This window comes from Papaver somniferum, chromosome 2, assembly GCF_003573695.1.
Source record: "Papaver somniferum cultivar HN1 chromosome 2, ASM357369v1, whole genome shotgun sequence".
Taxonomy (NCBI): domain Eukaryota; kingdom Viridiplantae; phylum Streptophyta; class Magnoliopsida; order Ranunculales; family Papaveraceae; genus Papaver; species Papaver somniferum.
This window is the reverse complement of record NC_039359.1, coordinates 39,648,502-39,666,094: the sequence shown is the minus strand read 5'-3', so window position 1 is coordinate 39,666,094 and position 17,593 is coordinate 39,648,502. Positions and strand designations below refer to the sequence as shown.

Sequence of the window (17,593 nt, the reverse complement as noted above, 5' to 3'; positions counted from 1 at the left end):
TCATCGCCTTTTTCCTCTAACCTCGGAAACCACCCTATGAGGTGGTTTTTCTCTCACACCAACCGCCTGATTAGCCGCAAAACCTCCTAAAAGAACCATTATTGTGTCGTTAGACACCATGAAACCATAAATTCCGTTTTGAATCTTATCAGAATTGCCTGAAAAAATATATAAAAAACCCAGATTCATGATTTAATCTCTGCAATAATTCCTTTCAAGCTACCAAGTTTATTTAATCAATACCCCTATGTTACAAAGACACTAAGATACCATTTACTCCGACAAACTCGAAACCTTTGGAAGATTAAAGACACGTAGTTCGTAAGACATCTGTGATACTAAGACTCGAAGATACTGTGTACAAGTACCTGAAGACCCGAAGAAACAAAACCCATCATAAAAAGAAGCAATATTCTATTCTTTGCCCGGAAAGTTTGTCGGTCAACGATTTTGATCTCCTGATCTCTCTCATTTCCCTTATTTTGAGTCATATTTTGTCGTGATAATCTGCTTCTTGTTCTCTTTTCAAATTTGTTTGTTATTAAGTCCTATCTCTTTTATTAATTTGACATTGCATCTCTTTCGTTTTGATCTTCTATTGCTGCTTTTTCTTACGAATTTCCGAATTTGTTGTCTAGTAAAAACTTGAATCGTAATCAGATTTAATATTGGTTAAGAATTAATTGCTACTAACTCTGAAAATTATTTCACACTCCTTATTAATTTATTTTACATTTGTTAGTGGTTCAAAAATTAAATTTCTACTTTATTGTTCTTTACTAGCTATCCCCTCAATTATCTGACTCATCTAAATTTCCAGGTGTGTTCAAAGTTTTTGGATTGTCTGGTGATTGTATACATCTCAAAAAAAAGGGGTGTGACTAGCCATAAAAGAAGATATCAATTCCTTTTGCTTGTTGGGATTGAATATCAACTTCTAGACCTCTGCCGGCCGGAAGCTTACCCATCCTGGTAATTATATTTTTACTAAGATCATGCCCTCTCCACTTACCTTGTCATCATGTAAGTCTCTTGTGGGTCTTTTCACATGTCTCTTGTAGGTTGTAGTATAATGTTTTATTGCAAGCAAAATTAGCTTTTTTAGTTGGAATTGCCGTGGATTTGGAAAAAAAGAGGCAAATCGAGAACTACTTGAACTTGTTAAGCTAAAATCACCAGATGTTATTTTCATTTGTGAAACAATGAGCAACGCAAATGCTACAACAAAAAAACTTCGATCGCTAGGATACCATAACTCCCGTGCTCTTCCATCCATTGAGAGAAAAGAAGGCTTGGGTCTACCTTGGAAAGATGGTTTTGATTTAACTGTTAATGAATCTAGCCAATAGTGTCTTTTATGCACATCTAAGTAAATTAAGGAGAATACTCAATGCAATCTTTATTTTTTATATGTGGAGCCTAACAAAAATTTGAGGTCTAATATTTGTGACAATTTCAGAGCCCAACATTATAACATTACGATTCCTACCCTTGTGGTAGGAGACCTAAATTGCATCCTGTTACCGCAAGACAAATGGGGTAAAAATCCAATTTAAGAAAACGATACTAAACATTTGGAGTGTCTCATGAAAGATTGGAATCTTAAAGACATACCATTCTCTGGACTATATTTCACCTAGACTAATAAACAAGAAAGTGATAATCTTGTCTTAGAGTGACTCGACCGAGCCATAGTGAATGAGGAGTGAGAGATTTCTTTTCCACAAACTCATACGCTACATTTCCCCCGTATTATCTCTGACCATGCTCCACTTTTTAAGCCCTGGAGTGGAGAAGCTACATAAGCCCTACCATTTCATGTCAATGTGGACCAAAGATGCTTCCTTCAAAACAATGATCGAGAAGGATTGGTCAATACATGTTAAGGGTTCCAAGGATTACTAGCTTAAACAAAAACTTAATCATGTTAAGCTTAGGCTAAGTAAGTGGAATAAACAGTCATTTGGGAATGTAAACCATTCCATTTCTGAGACAAAAATTTATATCAGTGATACCCGTCCTGGTGAAACCAAGACACTCTCTGGGCTTAACCTACTTTTACTCCTTGGAGGAAATCTAGTGGAAAGATAATTCAAAGGAGTATGGTTAAATAAAGGAGATAAAAATATGTCATTTTTCATAAGTCTACAATGTTTAGGAGAAAACTAAATCATATCTCTTGGATCAAGGCCAGAGATAGAACTTGGTTGACTACAAGAGAAGCCATTGGAGAAGAGTTTATCTCCTATTTCCAACAACTCTACAATCCTCAGCTTCTAATGATCAATATGCGGTGATTGATACTATAAAATCTAAGCTGAATGAGCTTGATAATGAAGCTCTTCTTGCTCCTATTTCTGAGGAAAAGATTAAGACGACAGTCTTTCGGAGGGGGGCCAAAAAAGCCCCAGGCCCTGATGGATTTACAAGACATTTCTATCAAACCTACTGGGATGTGGTAGGGGCAGATGTAAACCAAATGGTGAAACATTTTTTTGAGACAGGTCACCTTTTAACCCAATTTAATCATACAAATATTGCTCTAATACCGAAAAATTAAATGGCAGACTCTGTTGACCAATTATGACCTATCAGTTTATGTATTTCTGCATATAAAATAATCTCAAATTTTTTGGCTAATAGGATGAAGCCACTGGTGGATAGAGTGATATCTCCTAATCAAAGTGCTTTCATTCCTAAGAGACAAATTGCGGATAATGTGATTTTAGCCCATGAGCTCATTCACACCATCAAGAAAAAGAAAAAGAAAAAGAAAAAGGGTTTTGATGCCATTAAGCTGGATATGTCCAAGGCTTATGACAGAGTGGAATGGTCCTTTTTAGCAAAAACAATGTCTAAGTTAGGATTTCATCAGAATTGGATTAAGCTTATCATGAAATGCCTAAGTTATGTTTCCTATTCTATTCTCCTCAATGGAAGTCCTATGGGTTTGTTTCAGCCAGAGAGAGGCCTTAGGTAGGGGGACCTCATGTCCCCTTACCTATACATCATACGTGCCGAGGCTTTCTCGGCTTATATGAATTATTTGGAAGAATCTCACGTTGTGAATGGGATTAAATGTGCTAAGACCGCCCCAAATATTAGTCATCTGCTATTCACAGATGACAGTCTTCTATTCACCAATGCCACTATACCAAATTTTCATGCCATACGAAACTTCCTGCAAACTTACTTCAAAGCAAGTGGCCAGGAAATTAACTACAATAAATCTGGCTTGCTTTTCAGTGGAAAAGTTCACCCAAAACATTAGAAAATCCTACCAATTTTTTTTTTAATATCTCTAATAAGAGCCTTGGCGAGAAGTATTTGGGAGCACCATATTTCTCTCCTAAGTTCTGTGGAAAAGAGAGTTGGTGGGTGGTTAACTCAATTATTATCACAAGTAGGTAGGATCACCTTGGTAAAACATGTTAGACAGACAATGTCTTTGTATCAAATGGATATTTTTTTGATCCCAAAAAGCTTATGCCATAAGATTGATACTCACCTTAATAAATATTGGTGGGGAGAAGATCCAAGATCAAAAAAGAGAAAGTTGCATTTGATTTTTGTTGGATAATATTTGTAAAACAAAGAAGGAATGATGATTAGGCTTCCGAAAAAGTGAAATAAATAACTTGGCTATGTTGTCTAGGAGTGTATGTAGACTTGTTGAAAATCCAAATTATCTCTTAGCAACAGTACTTAAAGCAAAATATTTTGAGAATGTAGATGTCCTTAATTCTAAAGCCCCCGATACTACTTCTTGGGTATAGAAGTGCCTCCACCAAACCATGAGCAAGATAAAACCCTTCATTGCTTGGGTAGTGGGGGAAGGAAACTTTATAGACCCACAGTACGACAACCGGATCCTTGGTAAAGGGACTGCCACACCAAGGACCAATACCGTGCCAGATAAGAACCTAAAAGTTGAAGACCTGATTAACCAAGATTCAAGAATTTGGGATACAACAAAATTGAGTGTTGTGTTTGATCAACAATCAAAAGAATTGATAGAACAAATCCTCTTAAATTTGGAACCTTCTAGTGATAGAAGAATCTGGACTCCAGCTAAAGATGAAAATTTTTCTACCAAAACTGCTTATATTGCTCTTAGTGTAGGTGGTTATACCTCTGATGCAGACCTTTGGATGGCTGTGTGGAAACAAAATATACCTGCAAGGATTCAACTCTTTGTTTGGAAAGCTTTGAAAGGCGCTCTGTCTGTGAATGAGATTATCAACTCTCGCATACATATCTCTATTTTTCTTTGCCCTAAGTGCAAGATGAAGCCAGAATCAATTGTGCATTCACTTGTTACTTTCCAAAAGCTTAGAAGAGTCTGGTTTATGATTAATGTGAATGCTCAACAGTTTCAGAGTCATATTTTTCATCAGTAGATCAGATTTTGTCTCCAACTCAGCCTTTACAAAGACTCTTCTGGGAGATCTGAAGTTTTCCCCTTAGTTTCTTTCCTTTTATGGTTAATTTGGAATAGTAAAAAATGAGATTATTCACAATAGCAATACTGAAAAAACACCAACTATAATGGAAAGAGCTAAATCAATGTTATTTACATCCAATGGAAATACTCCTCTCAATCGAATCGCTACGGTTGAGGCAAATCATCGAGAATCCTCTCCTTGGAAATCTCCTACAGAAAGTTGGATATAATTTAACACTGATGGAGATTGGAACCCGAATTCCAGCAATGGGGGAATGGGTTTGATTATCCGCGACTCAAAGCACTCATTCATACTAGCTGGATCAACTAACTTAGTTTGTTTCTCTGTGGAAGAAGCAGAAGTGCAAGCAATTAGAGAGGCTCTAAGGATAGCTTTGATTATGAAATATGAGAAAGTTATCGTGGAAGGTGATGCAGATGGAATTATTGATCAGATTAACAAGAAAATCTTTCTAGGGTATCTTCGCACTCATCTTTTTTTCGAAGACATCAGAACCTTGAGTCTGAAATTTAAGTTTCTTTTTTTTTTTATGTTAACCGTTTGGGAAACAATGTACCTCTTGAATTGGCACAGTGGGCTGAAAAAAATGCCGACCATATGGTGTGGACTGTTCCACCTGTATGGCTATTGTCGGCCCCTAAGTGCTGATCATAGGAAATGCTAGTGTATTTCCTGTAATTTGATTATAAAAAAGAACGGACTTTATAGACAAAAAATATTTTACTATTAGATCCACTTATGACCAGTTGACAATTTTTCACAAGCATAATTATAAGAGCCGATATTCAGATATATATGGAAACAAAAACTCCTCCAAAATTTTGTTTCATTGTATGGGTTCTGGCTTACAATAGCTCGCCAACTAAGAAATGCTAAGGAAAAGGGATGCTAAGGGAATTGTTTATTTTATATAGGTATTTAAGATGTTGTTGGCCATTCTCTTCTTTATCGTGAGTTTACAACAAAAATTTGGGATCATTTAGTTTAATTGAATTCGTATATGTCATTGGGTTTCAGAATTATGCTTTCCTCTTGGAATCATCCTCGGAACTCAAGCAAGAGCACCAAATTTGGAAGATGATTTCCGCAGTGACTTGTTGGAATATTTGGCTTGAAAGGAATGCTTGAGCTTTTGGCAGTGAGGAGAGTACAATTGCTGCAGTTCAAAACAAGGCCAAACGCCTTCTTTTAACTTGGTGTTTAGCTGTCAAATAGTTTAAGATGCCAAGCTTCCAGGTTAAGTAGGAAATATTTACTTTGATCCTCATTAAGGGTAAGTAGGAAATACCAATTAGTCCTAACAATAATATATTAAAATTAGTCTGGTCAAATTGACCCACTCAGCTGTCTGTTTTTTTTTTCTTAAATATATATTGTTGTTTGGTCCCAGGGTGGACAATACTCACGCGTGATGATGTAATTTTTCTTTTATAATGGCAGAAATACCCTTTAATTTGGGACCATATATATATATATGAATCAGTAGAAAATATCTTATTTTCATATTCACTTTCTCCCTCTTTAGTTTTGGATCTAGTTTCTCTCTTCTCTCTATTTTTATTTTTCTGCTGCTGATGATGAAGACGATGATGAACGACGAAGGTTTTTGGTCTTTTCTTCTATGTTGTTGTTGCTGCTGTTGAAGATGATGATGAAGACGATGAAGATGACGAAGATTTTGTGATTCTTCATCATTGTTTTGTTGATCCTGCTGCTGTCGAATATGATGAAGATGATGAAGACGACGATGATTTTGTGTTTTCTTCTTCTCTGTTGCTGCTGTTGAAGATGATGTAGTTCATTGATTAAAATAAATTATGTTTCTTCTTCTTTGCTCTGTTCCATTGATTATGTAGATTTGATTTATATAGATTAATCCTTTAGGGTGGTATGAATGTTTTGCACCCTTTTTTTAATCAATAAATTTTTTTGCCAATCAAAAAAAAGAAAAGTTTCGACCAATTTTATCAAGTAATTACATTGCTCTCACCTATTAGTGTTTGTTAGCTGGACGTGCAACTTTGTTGATTTATATCATCTATCACTCACATGTTAAACGAAAATGATTTATATCTGTGGATTGGATCCAACGGGTTATACCGAATGAGAGACAGGAGATGGGACCTGCACTAAACCCTCCCCTGCTAAACCGCCAGATCAGATCCTCCCTCACTCAGTACGCACGGCGGGAGCCAACCCACCGTGTGTCTCACTTCCGCATGCTAAATAGCTTAACAGGACGTACAACTTTGTAAATTAAGTTTTTGAGAGGACATAATAAAGAAGTTCCACTAAATTTTCTAAAGTGGCTTTTGATGAAAGAAAAATAAAGAAATTAGAGCTTATTAGAATATGATACCATTCTCTACGATAAATACACACAATGTATCAATCCCAAAGTTCGAAAGATGATTTAAAATAAAAAGCATCATGTTGGATTTCAAAGAAAGTTGATTTCAAAAATGGATATCCTAAAGAGGAGAAAGAGGATAATCCAAAGAAAAAACCTATATTAATCAATCTAATTAGCGAAGATAATGTAACAAAAATTATACTATTAATCAATTTAATTTAATTACTCTTCATAATGTACACCAGATCTAGTTATATATGACTATACACAACTACTGTTGGAGCAACGGACAGTTTCACGTCCATATCTACGAAATGTGCGTCTGTCTTTACTGCCCGCGGTGGTTCACATGGACATGGCAATGCAATGAACTTCGGTATGTTATCTCCTGGCATTAGCACCGGTAAACTTTCCCTCTGGTTTATCTTCAAACTCTGCAGAGAGGAAAAACACAGAGAAATGAAGAAAAAAAAATAGTGATTACATCAAAATAGATTAAAAAGGAACGTACAAAAACTCAATCAAAACACGTTTGAGAAATCAAAAAAAGAAGATGAAAAGAGACATACTGGGTACGTCGGGATATTTTTGATGGGCGTATTTGCCTCAAGATCATCATGAGCGTTGGAAGCGAAAGATTGGCGAAGAGAACGGAGTTTTTCCCAGTGATAACAACAAGAGAAGACACCACTTAGACAGAATACTACGATGATAAGAAGAGCTGTACCTAGAGGAAAACCAATTGAAGGTCGAGAAGCATCCATATGATGAGATGACACTGCTATATCTTGATTCTCCATTTCTACTTCCTGTTGTTATTGCTTTTATCTTCTTCTCTGGTACGCATAAATGATGATACTTTTCCAGGTTTATTATATATTTGGTTGCAGAGAAAGAGAGGTAGTGGTCTAAGTACAAAAATGTACATAATGGTTTTTGGAGTGGAGGATGAGTGGAAGTATTTATTAGGATTGAGAGCACAATCAAAGCGGTGTAAGTAAGTGTAATTAAATAAAAATGAACAAACCTACTAATCCTTGTCATGGACTGTGCTGCAATATAATGTGGGCCCTGCATACAGTTCTGAGCGTGTGGGTCCCAAAACAGTATAGTACGTCTGCAGAATGACTGTTCATATCCATTCAACTGCCATTAGTTAGTAATAAGTAGTAGAACGACTATAATCTGTGCGAAACCTTTTCTGTTCGGACCTAGTTTTTACCATTTGCAGCCTTCTTTGCAAGGTGGAGCATTTTTTTGGCATACACGGCCTCAATTTGATATGAAATGTCTAAGTTTTGCACACTAGTAAAGAACCAACCCCGGTTTTGAGGTTTGATACAGTCAGTAAGCTCTCTGGTCTTAATTAAAGCTCCAAATACGCATATGCTCTTTGTTTGGTTCTTTATATCGGGACGGGGAGTTTGGGTGAGACTTTGACTTGATACAACTCAAATTTGTAGCGAGTTTCGCTGGCATAAATCAAGAATCAAGACAAGTTAGTGGTTTGATGCATTAACCCCGATAAACTCCAAAAATAGCTTATAATTCTTATATGGGCGCCGGATTCAACTTGCTACATCGGACTTATAGTACTCCGCATTTCAGGTCATTTATTTTCAAATTTAATATCAATGTGTTTTGTTTCTGAAAATCTTTATAGATTTTATTTGTCTGTCTAAATGTAAAATCACTAGCAAGCCAAGATCGCAAGATAACGATGGATTACAGATCTTTATACAATTGTTTTTGTTTAGGCCTCCAATGGTATATCTGTTTATTTTTAATATACATCACGGTCCAGTAGGAGATTACCAGCTCGACGGTGTTGAGATTATTAATCCCACATTGTCTGGGTAGTCTAAGATCCTGCGGGTTATAATCTTAGGGCCTCTCCACTCATTGCCAATTGGTTTTGAGTTGGATGCCCGTTTTCTAACATGGTATCAGAGCAGGCTATTTGCGACGAGTCATTTGACCGCGCCTTTACTCCGCGTCACCCGATTTAATTGTTCACGTGTTAGACCCAACGAGACTACACGTGAGGGGACGTGTTGAGATTATTAGTCCCACATTGTCTGGGCAGTCTAAGATCCTGCGGTTATAATCTCTTAGGGCCTCTTCAATCATTGCCAATTGATTTTGAGTTGGATGCCCGTTTTCTAACGGACGGCGGCTGTCTTTGGTTGAGTATTCTGATATACACATATCCAGTCTGCATAACACCTTCCAGGCTTTTGTTCTTATCCTGATTAGACCTCACATTTAAGGGGTCATTTAATACAAAGACCTTCAGTTTATGAAGGCAAAACCCTTGTCAATGAAGCCTCTCATGTGTGGTTGATTTTTATATCCTCAAAAGCCGCACAGGCCCTCCTCGGTCAGTACAGAAAAAGGCCAACATGAACTTGTCCCAATAACAATCTGGAGTATTTGGTGTAGTGCCTTTTTATGGAAAATTGTTATCTACTTACGTAATTAGGGAAGCCCTACCTTATCCTTCGAATCTGGAGTTTTATCCGGCCAGCCGGATGGAAGAGGATCCTACAATCTTACTGGTACTTTTGTTTCACTGTCATAAAATATATCTTCCTAGCATCTGTAGGGGCGATCTCAAAAAAATTAGGGACGATTTTTTTATTCCCAACCCATATACAACGTTAAGGGATGTCCTAAAAATTAGTAGAATACTTTAATATCCTTATATAATCGGAAGATATTTCGTGTCTGATTGTATATATTGAATCGGGAGTTAAGTAACTCAAAGATACTATCAATTAATATAAATTTGTGCCAAACGCGTATCTGGCTTCTATCACAATCGGAAGGAACAAAAATCTCACGAGATTACCGATTGTTAAAATATAGAAATAAGAAATCTTAAGAATGTTGCCATGTTGAAATTTGGGGCTCCTAGATCATCGGACGAAAAATAAAATGTCTAAGCTGACGATTACGATTTTCAAGAAATTCAGATTTTTTAGAATTTTGAATATTTGAAATTTGGGGCTCCGTAATCGGACACAAAAAAAACTGACCAAGCTAACGATTAAGATTTTCGAGAAATTCAGTTTTTTTAGAATTTTGAATAATTGAAATTTGGGGCTACTTAAAAATAGGTAGCTAATGAGATGGTATTAGCTACCGATTAATAACCGTTTGACCGATAAAACCAATGATAACCTAAATTCATTTCATTCCATTTCTTTTCAACTTCAACTCCTCTTCTCCTCCTCCCCTCCGATTGCAGAGAGGAAAACTTTCCCCCTCGTTCAACTCCGCTTCAATACATCGTTATCGTTAATCGTCGAATCGAATCATTGTCGATTATTCTCTATAAAGATGAAAGAAAAGGAACGTCAGAAAGCTAAAACCAAAAATGTTTATCGTGGTGAGGATACAAACATTGGATTGCATGCCCGTAATAAAGAGGTTTTAACTCACAAACCCGAAGAACACGAAGAAGATGCAGCCCCTGATGTAGGTGATTCTGATAGCCAAACTCTCCAGCAACTTCAAATGGCCCCGATTTGGTAAGATTCTACCATTTTTTTAGTTTATATTGCTTCAATTTGACGAATCCATGATTTTTTTTAGGGTTTTCGGTTATTACCTAGATTTGGAAGCTTAGTTATTGTTTTAAACTTCCGATTGTGGTCGAATTCTTCATTTCACAAGAACATTGGTCATATTCGGGTGCTAAAGATTTAGGTTTCCTACCGATTAAAGAACTTTTTTCATTACTGAACCCTAAATCGACCATAAACGGAAGTTGAATGTTTTTTCCTTCCGAATATACCATAGAACTGCAAATTATTGGGACACAATAATTGGATGATATGTTTTGTAATTTGCTTCCGAATTTTTAGTCTCAACCACTTTAGTATTTTCTGGACACAAAATGACTCATATCCGGTAGGAATTTGTTTTGTATGACAACCGATTGTTGTGTATTCGGTAGGTTAGACTCTCTTTTGACTTTCGATTATTTTTATTCGGAAGATTATGTCGGAATACAGATTCCGATTATAATGTATTTTTTTTTTTTTTGATAAACATATTCGGACACCAAAAACTTTTCTTTTGTTTCCGATTATTTATATTCGGCCGCTTATTTTGAACTGCAACGTTCGATTATGAAAAATCGAAGGCTAATGGTTAACTAAATCAACCGAATATATATATTCGGGAATTTGGATTTAGATTAACTTATGATTGTGTAGTTTGGTAACATATGTTTGCGAACCTATTGTACTTTATTTTGTTGTTTAGGGATAGTCGAGGTAGAAAAGCCGAAGATGCAATTGTCTCAGATAGTGCAAGGATGGAAAGGCGTAGGAACTTGACAGCTAGTGCAAGGAGAGCTAGGACTTCTAAATCCACTTCAAGTGCTCAAGATGAAACTCAACAAGGTGTTCAACCAACTTCCCCACAATCAGAACCAGTTCAAGAAGGTGTTCAACCAAGTGTTCCATAATCACAAGCTGAAATTCTACCTAGTGTTCAACTAGAAACACCAGAAGATACAATATCAGAAGTAGGACAACCTAGAGGTCCGCAAGAAGAAGGTGAAGCCGAAAAGAAAAATCCTCCTCGAAAGAAAGCGAAACACCTTGTACAACAAGAACTGAAGATGAAGGATATTCCAGAAGGTGTGATCCTTGGGCTGCCGGAGGATGGAGGACAATTGTTATTCGGATACAAAGACTACTGGGCCAAATAAATATATGAAACCGAGGTAATAATCCTCCATTTTATTTAAGTATTATCTTTTTGTTCGTAATAGTTTTGAGGGTTATAGGTTTAGGTTATTCCTAATTTATTTTAACTTGTCGTGTGTTTAATAGTATTATTCCGATGCGGTTCGTATACTCAAACCCACCGCCGCACCAACTAAAATGCTGGATTGGCCTTTATCCGATGAATATGAAAGGTTCAAGACAATTATTATTAATTAGGGGTTGGCTAATGCTGCCGAGAACTCTATGTTGGAACATGACCGGGTGGCTATATCGTCATTTGTGGAGAGACTTTATCCTGAGATCGACACATTCCATATACCGTTTGGGGAGATGATGATTACCCCAGATGATGTTATGCAGATTCTTAGACTCCCTGACCATGAAAAAGGTGTCATGGATGGATACAAAAAGCAGTTGGAATGGGACAAACTTTATACTCTAAATAATAAGTGTTTTGGTTTGGATGAAGAAACATCAAAAACTGAGTTCAATAGATGCATGCAGTATAGAACTAGACAGTTCAACATGGGTACTCTGATGAATATGTTCAAGGGCACCTAGGAAAAAGAAGAGAAAGGAACTTTAACTGATGAGCAAGTGAACCACGCGACCACCGCATATCTCTTATGTGTATTGGGATGTGTCATTTTCCCCAATACCAGTGGCAATCGGGTCGACGCCAACCTTTTACAACTTCTGTCCTCTCCATAAAGTGCATGAGTACTCTTGTGGCACGGAATGCCATGCGTGGTTGATGGAAGAGTTGAGAAAGGCGTCGAGGCTTGGAATTATCCAAATGGCCGGGAACGTTGAGTCTACTACAGGTATTTTTTATTAACTCTACATACTTGGATATTTTTTATTTTTCTACCATTCAAGAATCAATTTCCTAATACTTGCAAAAATGAAAATATAGACATGGATCTACGACCACTTCCCTATCTTGCAATTGGCCATTGAATACCCCGCGTGGGCGAAAGGTGACCCTAGAGGAAAAAAGTACGTCTTCGATGACAACCATTCTAGGACAAAGGAGCAGCAGCTGATTTGTTTGAGGGAGATTTTGGACTCACTGAAAGCCCAAGAGGTATGCTTTCATCCATTAAAGGAAGACCGAACTAGTGGACATATAACGGCTCGGTCCGATTTGGCCCTTTATTTTGGACCGTTGTGGCACCCCACAGGATATGTGATGTACAATGCCTCAAGGGTGATGCGACAACACGGTTACGTACAAGGTATACCAAAGGAGGAAATTCATGGAAATTTCTCTTTGGATCTGGAAAAGTGCGAGTCTGCTAAAGATTCTATTACGTGGTCTACTCGGGTAAACCATCTGTTAAATTCCATTGGGATAGAAGTATGCATTACTTGATCAGCGGTGGAAGACCAGTCAACCAAGGATTTGAAAATGCTCCCACCTATATGGATTGGTACATGAATGTTTCTCACCCTCGTGTAATCCGTGATCTCAAAGCAAATCCCACAACCCCGTACAAGAGTATCTTCAAAGAGAAACCTACGGGTTTTGATAGATTCGTACGTATTGTTTTCTTATTTTAGTTTAATATTATGGCTCAAAATATGAGTAGTAACCATTTGATGTTATGCTATGTATATAAATAGCGGGAGAGGTTGAAGACTTTGTCCAAATGGTGCACTAGTTGCAAAAAGTCCGGAGAGCCTGTGCCAATTGAGAAGATAAAAAAGCACCAAGAGTTTATTGATAACATTGACAATAAAGAGTATGCATCTCAGTTCGTGTAAAAAGGCAAGAAACCCGTAAAGAATGTGAACAAAAGATCTCGGGCCTCATCGAGCACTCAAGGTGACGTCCTAAATTATAAAACCAATGATGATGGTGTTCCAAGTCGTCGAGGTAGTAAAGGTCGCAAAGTCAAAGCAAATAGGAACAACTAAACTCTCGATGTTTTGTTAACTTTATGGATTTCAAAGTTTATATCGGATTATGTCGTTTTCAAGGTTTGTGACGGATTATTTGTTGTTTTTAAGGTTTGAGTCGGATTATAAGTTAGTACACTATGTTTAAGCTTTGTGAATGGTTAGTTTTATAGATTATGAATGGTTTTATTGCTACCTTTATGCATTTAACGATGAGTCGCAAGAAAATCACATGTAGAGATATGAAATTGTTGAATTTTGATGCACAATCGGAAGATTAGTTTATATACATACCTCCCGATTCTGGGGATTTTGCAAAATAGATTCAGATTCGGAAAGTAAGTTCACTCCTTGAACTTCCGATTATAATAATCGAGAGTTTTGTAATATAGTTTTCTATCGATTATTCTATGTGAAGAAAATTTTGTTTCATGTATCCAAACAACACCATATTCGGAGAGTAAGTTCACTCCTTGAACTTCCGATTATAATAATTGAAAGTTTTGTAATATAGTTGTCTACCGATTATTCTATGTGAAGAAAACTTTGTTTCCTGTATCCAGACAACACCATATTCGGAAAGTAAGTTCACTCCTTGAACTTTCGATTATAATAATCGATAATTTTGTAATATAGTTGTCTACCGATTATTATATGTGAAGAAAACTTTGTTTCCTCTATCGAAACAACACCATAATCGAAAAGTAAGTTCACTTCATTAGCTTTCGATTACTATAATCGTTAGGTTTATTTTATATTGTGCTTCCGATTATTGTATGTGAATAAAACTTTGTTTTCTGTATCCAAACAAAACCATAATCGGAAAGTAAGTTAACTCATAAAATTTATGATTATGATAAATGGAAGCTTGTGTAACCAAATAAACGAACGATTACCCATAATCGGTAAAGCTTTTAAATTAATGTACTTCCGATTACAGCCAATACATAAATTTCAAAAGACCTTAACGTTACAATCATGTTAAAAACACCTAAATCCATACTCTTACAATCACTTAAAAGTATTAAGAAAGATCATAACTTCCAGTGACTATAGAAATTGTCCCTCTTGATTTTGTAACATCTTTCATGTTCAAATCGTTTCCCGTAGAGGTCCACATACCGACGATCAGCAAGATTTCTCTGAAACTACGAATAAGTAACAAGTTAGTACTAACTAATGTTTATGTGAGCCGGAGTTACAAAGATACTTACTCGTTTTTCATACGTCCACCAAGGAGAAGCATTCCTAACAAATCGTTCCTCATCTTCAAGTTTGTTAATCTCCTTATCGAGGGCATTCTTTCTCATCTTAATGTCATTGGATGATCTTCGAATTCGATTACCATCTAACGCCTCAAATACCATTAAGATACGGTTCCATATCTGCTCTTCGGATTCTGATTTGTGGAGCTTGTGAACACGATCATGAGTAGTTACCACAACGTATGCTCTATAAATAACACAATCTTCTTCTTCGGCAAAAGCAATATCCATGTTTTTGTTTTCAAAATTAGAACTGAAGATAGGAAAGAGTTTGGTGCAAATAGGTTGATAGATATGAGTTTCTTTATATAGGTTTATGGACCAACGACTCTTTTTCTTTTTCCAAAAAACTCCAACGGCTATTTCATCAATTAGGTTTAAACTGCAATGACTATTTTGACGAAGGTTGAATCTGGGGCTACTTATAATCAGTAGGTTTACAAGTTATATTATCTACCGATTATGGCAGATTTCAAAATTCATCAACTGAAGGATTTAAGAAAAATCTGATTTTGGGGCAACCCATAATCGGGAGATTTTGTAACCTATTTAGCTTCCGATTATGGCTACATCCAAAACACGGACCAAATGGTTATGGTTGGTCTGTACCCTCAAAAACTATGGAATCTGGCAAAGGTTGAATCTGGGGCTATTTATAATCGGTAGGTTTACAAGTTATATTATCTATCGATTATGGCAAATTTCAAAATTCATCAATTAAAGGATTTAAGAAAAATCTGATTTTGGGGCAACCCATAATCGGGAGGTTTTGTAACCTATGTAGATTCCAATTATATCTACATACAAAACACATACCAAATGGTTATGGTTGGCTCTGTACCCTCAAAACCTATGGAATTTGGCAAAGGTTGAATCTGGGGCTACTTATAATCGATAGGTTTACAAGTTATATTATCTACCGATTACTGTTTAATGCTACCGATTATTGTTTTGGCTACCGATTATAAAAGGGCATACACACATTAATCGGTAACTCCCGAGTCTATATTTACTACCGATTATCTTGTAACAACCGATTATTGTTTTGGATACCGATTGTAAAAGGGTATATTAAATGAAATATCAACACATTAATCGGTAACTACTAAGTCTACATTGTGTTGGCTACCGATTATAAAATGGCATATTAGCCATTTCAAACGGAGATAAGGGGTAGCTTAGATTTATGCTTGGGTAACCTTTTTTGTCCTTTTGTATCGCCCCTAAAAATGACAGGCATTTCTTTCATGTAATACCATTTTAGGCGACTGGTGATTTTTATTTTCTGGATGGGTCGCACGGTTTCGCACATGATGGACAGTAAATTCTTTAAAAAATTAAGACATGATAAGTGCATAATCTACATATTTTTAGAGTCTCCAATCTCCATCCTTATATTAGCTATTCTTTCATATTAAGTTTGATATCTATTTTATGTCTCATATTAGGTAAATCATCCCGAAAAAGAATGAAAATGGCTGCAAAAGAGCTAAGAGGTGAAGAACCGTGAGTATCTAACTGTTTAGCCAAGAGAAGTGGAAGAAAGACTACGAGAAGAGAGCATTGAACTCCAATAAGCCAAAAATGATAAAAAAAATTCTTTAGGAACCAGGATTTTTTTATCATTTTGAAGATAATTTAATTATGAAACAAACGCAAAAAGATTGAGGTCATTCCGAATTCGGACAAAGAAGTTATGACCAACACAGTGAAATCGACTTGGATTTTGTTTCTGTTGGGCCTTATTGGGCCCGTGCTAGAAAGAAACAAGAAATTGGGTTTTGGGCTTGCCTTGAGTTGGTTTTTTTTGAGGAGGTTAAGTCTCCTAGATGGATAAGGATTAAAAGAAGGCGGAAGAGTTTGAGGAGGTTGAGGTTTCCTAGTTGGATAGATATCAAGAGGAAATTACCATAGCATATATAACGAGGAGTCTAGATACAAGTTTTTATGCAACTTATCTACACATCAGAGGGCATATTTTAGTTTGCCTCATTAAAAAGGGGAACTAGGATATTTTTTCTACTTCTCTTATTTTCTTTTGTTGTATATTTTCCATGGGTTTTGTCAATCTACGCTTAGCTAATTCTATTATTGGTTGAGAATTAATTTGAAATCCTAGACTTGGTGATTCAACTAATGAAGTAAGCTTTATTATTCTATTTTCTCTTTAATTGTTTATATTCTATTACTGATGGTTTTCTAGAGAAAAAGAGCAGTAGCTGGTGGATGGTGAAAGGAATTTAATTTTTTTTTTACAAAGATGCTTCTTATAATCAAAAAGTTAACGGTATTAACTCTTTGTTGGTAAATCGAGTGACGAGTCATGATAAGGAGACGAACAATGAGGAAGCTAGAAGTATTATATGGATTTATTTAAAGAGAACGTATAAGTCAGACCCACTTTGGATAATCTTGAATTTCCAAGTCTAAATGTGCAACATCGTATGATGTTGAAGAAATCTATTCTTGAGAAGAATGTGAAGAAATGTAATTTGGAATTTTGGTAAAAAGAAATCCCTCGGGACTGATGGCTATACAATGGTATCCTTTAAAGTGTGAAACATTATCAAGCCAGAACTAATGGCATTCATGAAAGAGTTTGAGCAGAATGAAAATATTGACCGGAGGTTGAATTGTACCAGCATCATTTTGATTCCAAATGTGATTGTGTAGTTTCTATGAACAACTTCAGACCAATTAGTCTTATTGGGAGGTGGTTTATAAAATCATTTCTAAGTTGTTGGCTGATAGACCAAAGCAAGTCATTCCTTCTATTATCTTAGAGTTTCAAGGTACTTTTGTCGATAGTAGGTAAATAACATAAGGGATTCTTATTGCTTCCAAGATGATTGATGCCAGAGAAAG

At 36.2% G+C, this 17,593-nt stretch overlaps 1 protein-coding gene across 1 annotated transcript; it reads right to left on the bottom strand.

Moving 5' to 3' along the window:
• Window positions 1-7,018: 7,018 nt before the first annotated feature.
• Window positions 7,019-7,761, bottom strand: LOC113353141 (uncharacterized protein At5g65660-like). Its single transcript, XM_026596837.1, has 2 exons — window positions 7,389-7,761; window positions 7,019-7,253 (listed from the first exon to the last, which is right to left on the bottom strand). Exons 1-2 carry the CDS (start codon window positions 7,617-7,619, stop codon window positions 7,071-7,073), a joined length of 414 nt encoding a protein of 137 aa, XP_026452622.1. The 5' UTR covers window positions 7,620-7,761; the 3' UTR covers window positions 7,019-7,070.
• Window positions 7,762-17,593: the final 9,832 nt, after the last annotated feature.

Bases quoted from the DNA above. Each gene is read 5' to 3' on its own strand.
- LOC113353141 (XM_026596837.1), bottom strand. From the start codon at position 7,619: ATGGAGAATCAAGATATAGCAGTGTCATCTCATCATATGGATGCTTCT. The intron at 7,254-7,388 runs GTATGTCTCTTT...TCCTCTCTGCAG, and splicing joins AAAATATCCCGACGTACCCA to AGTTTGAAGATAAACCAGAG.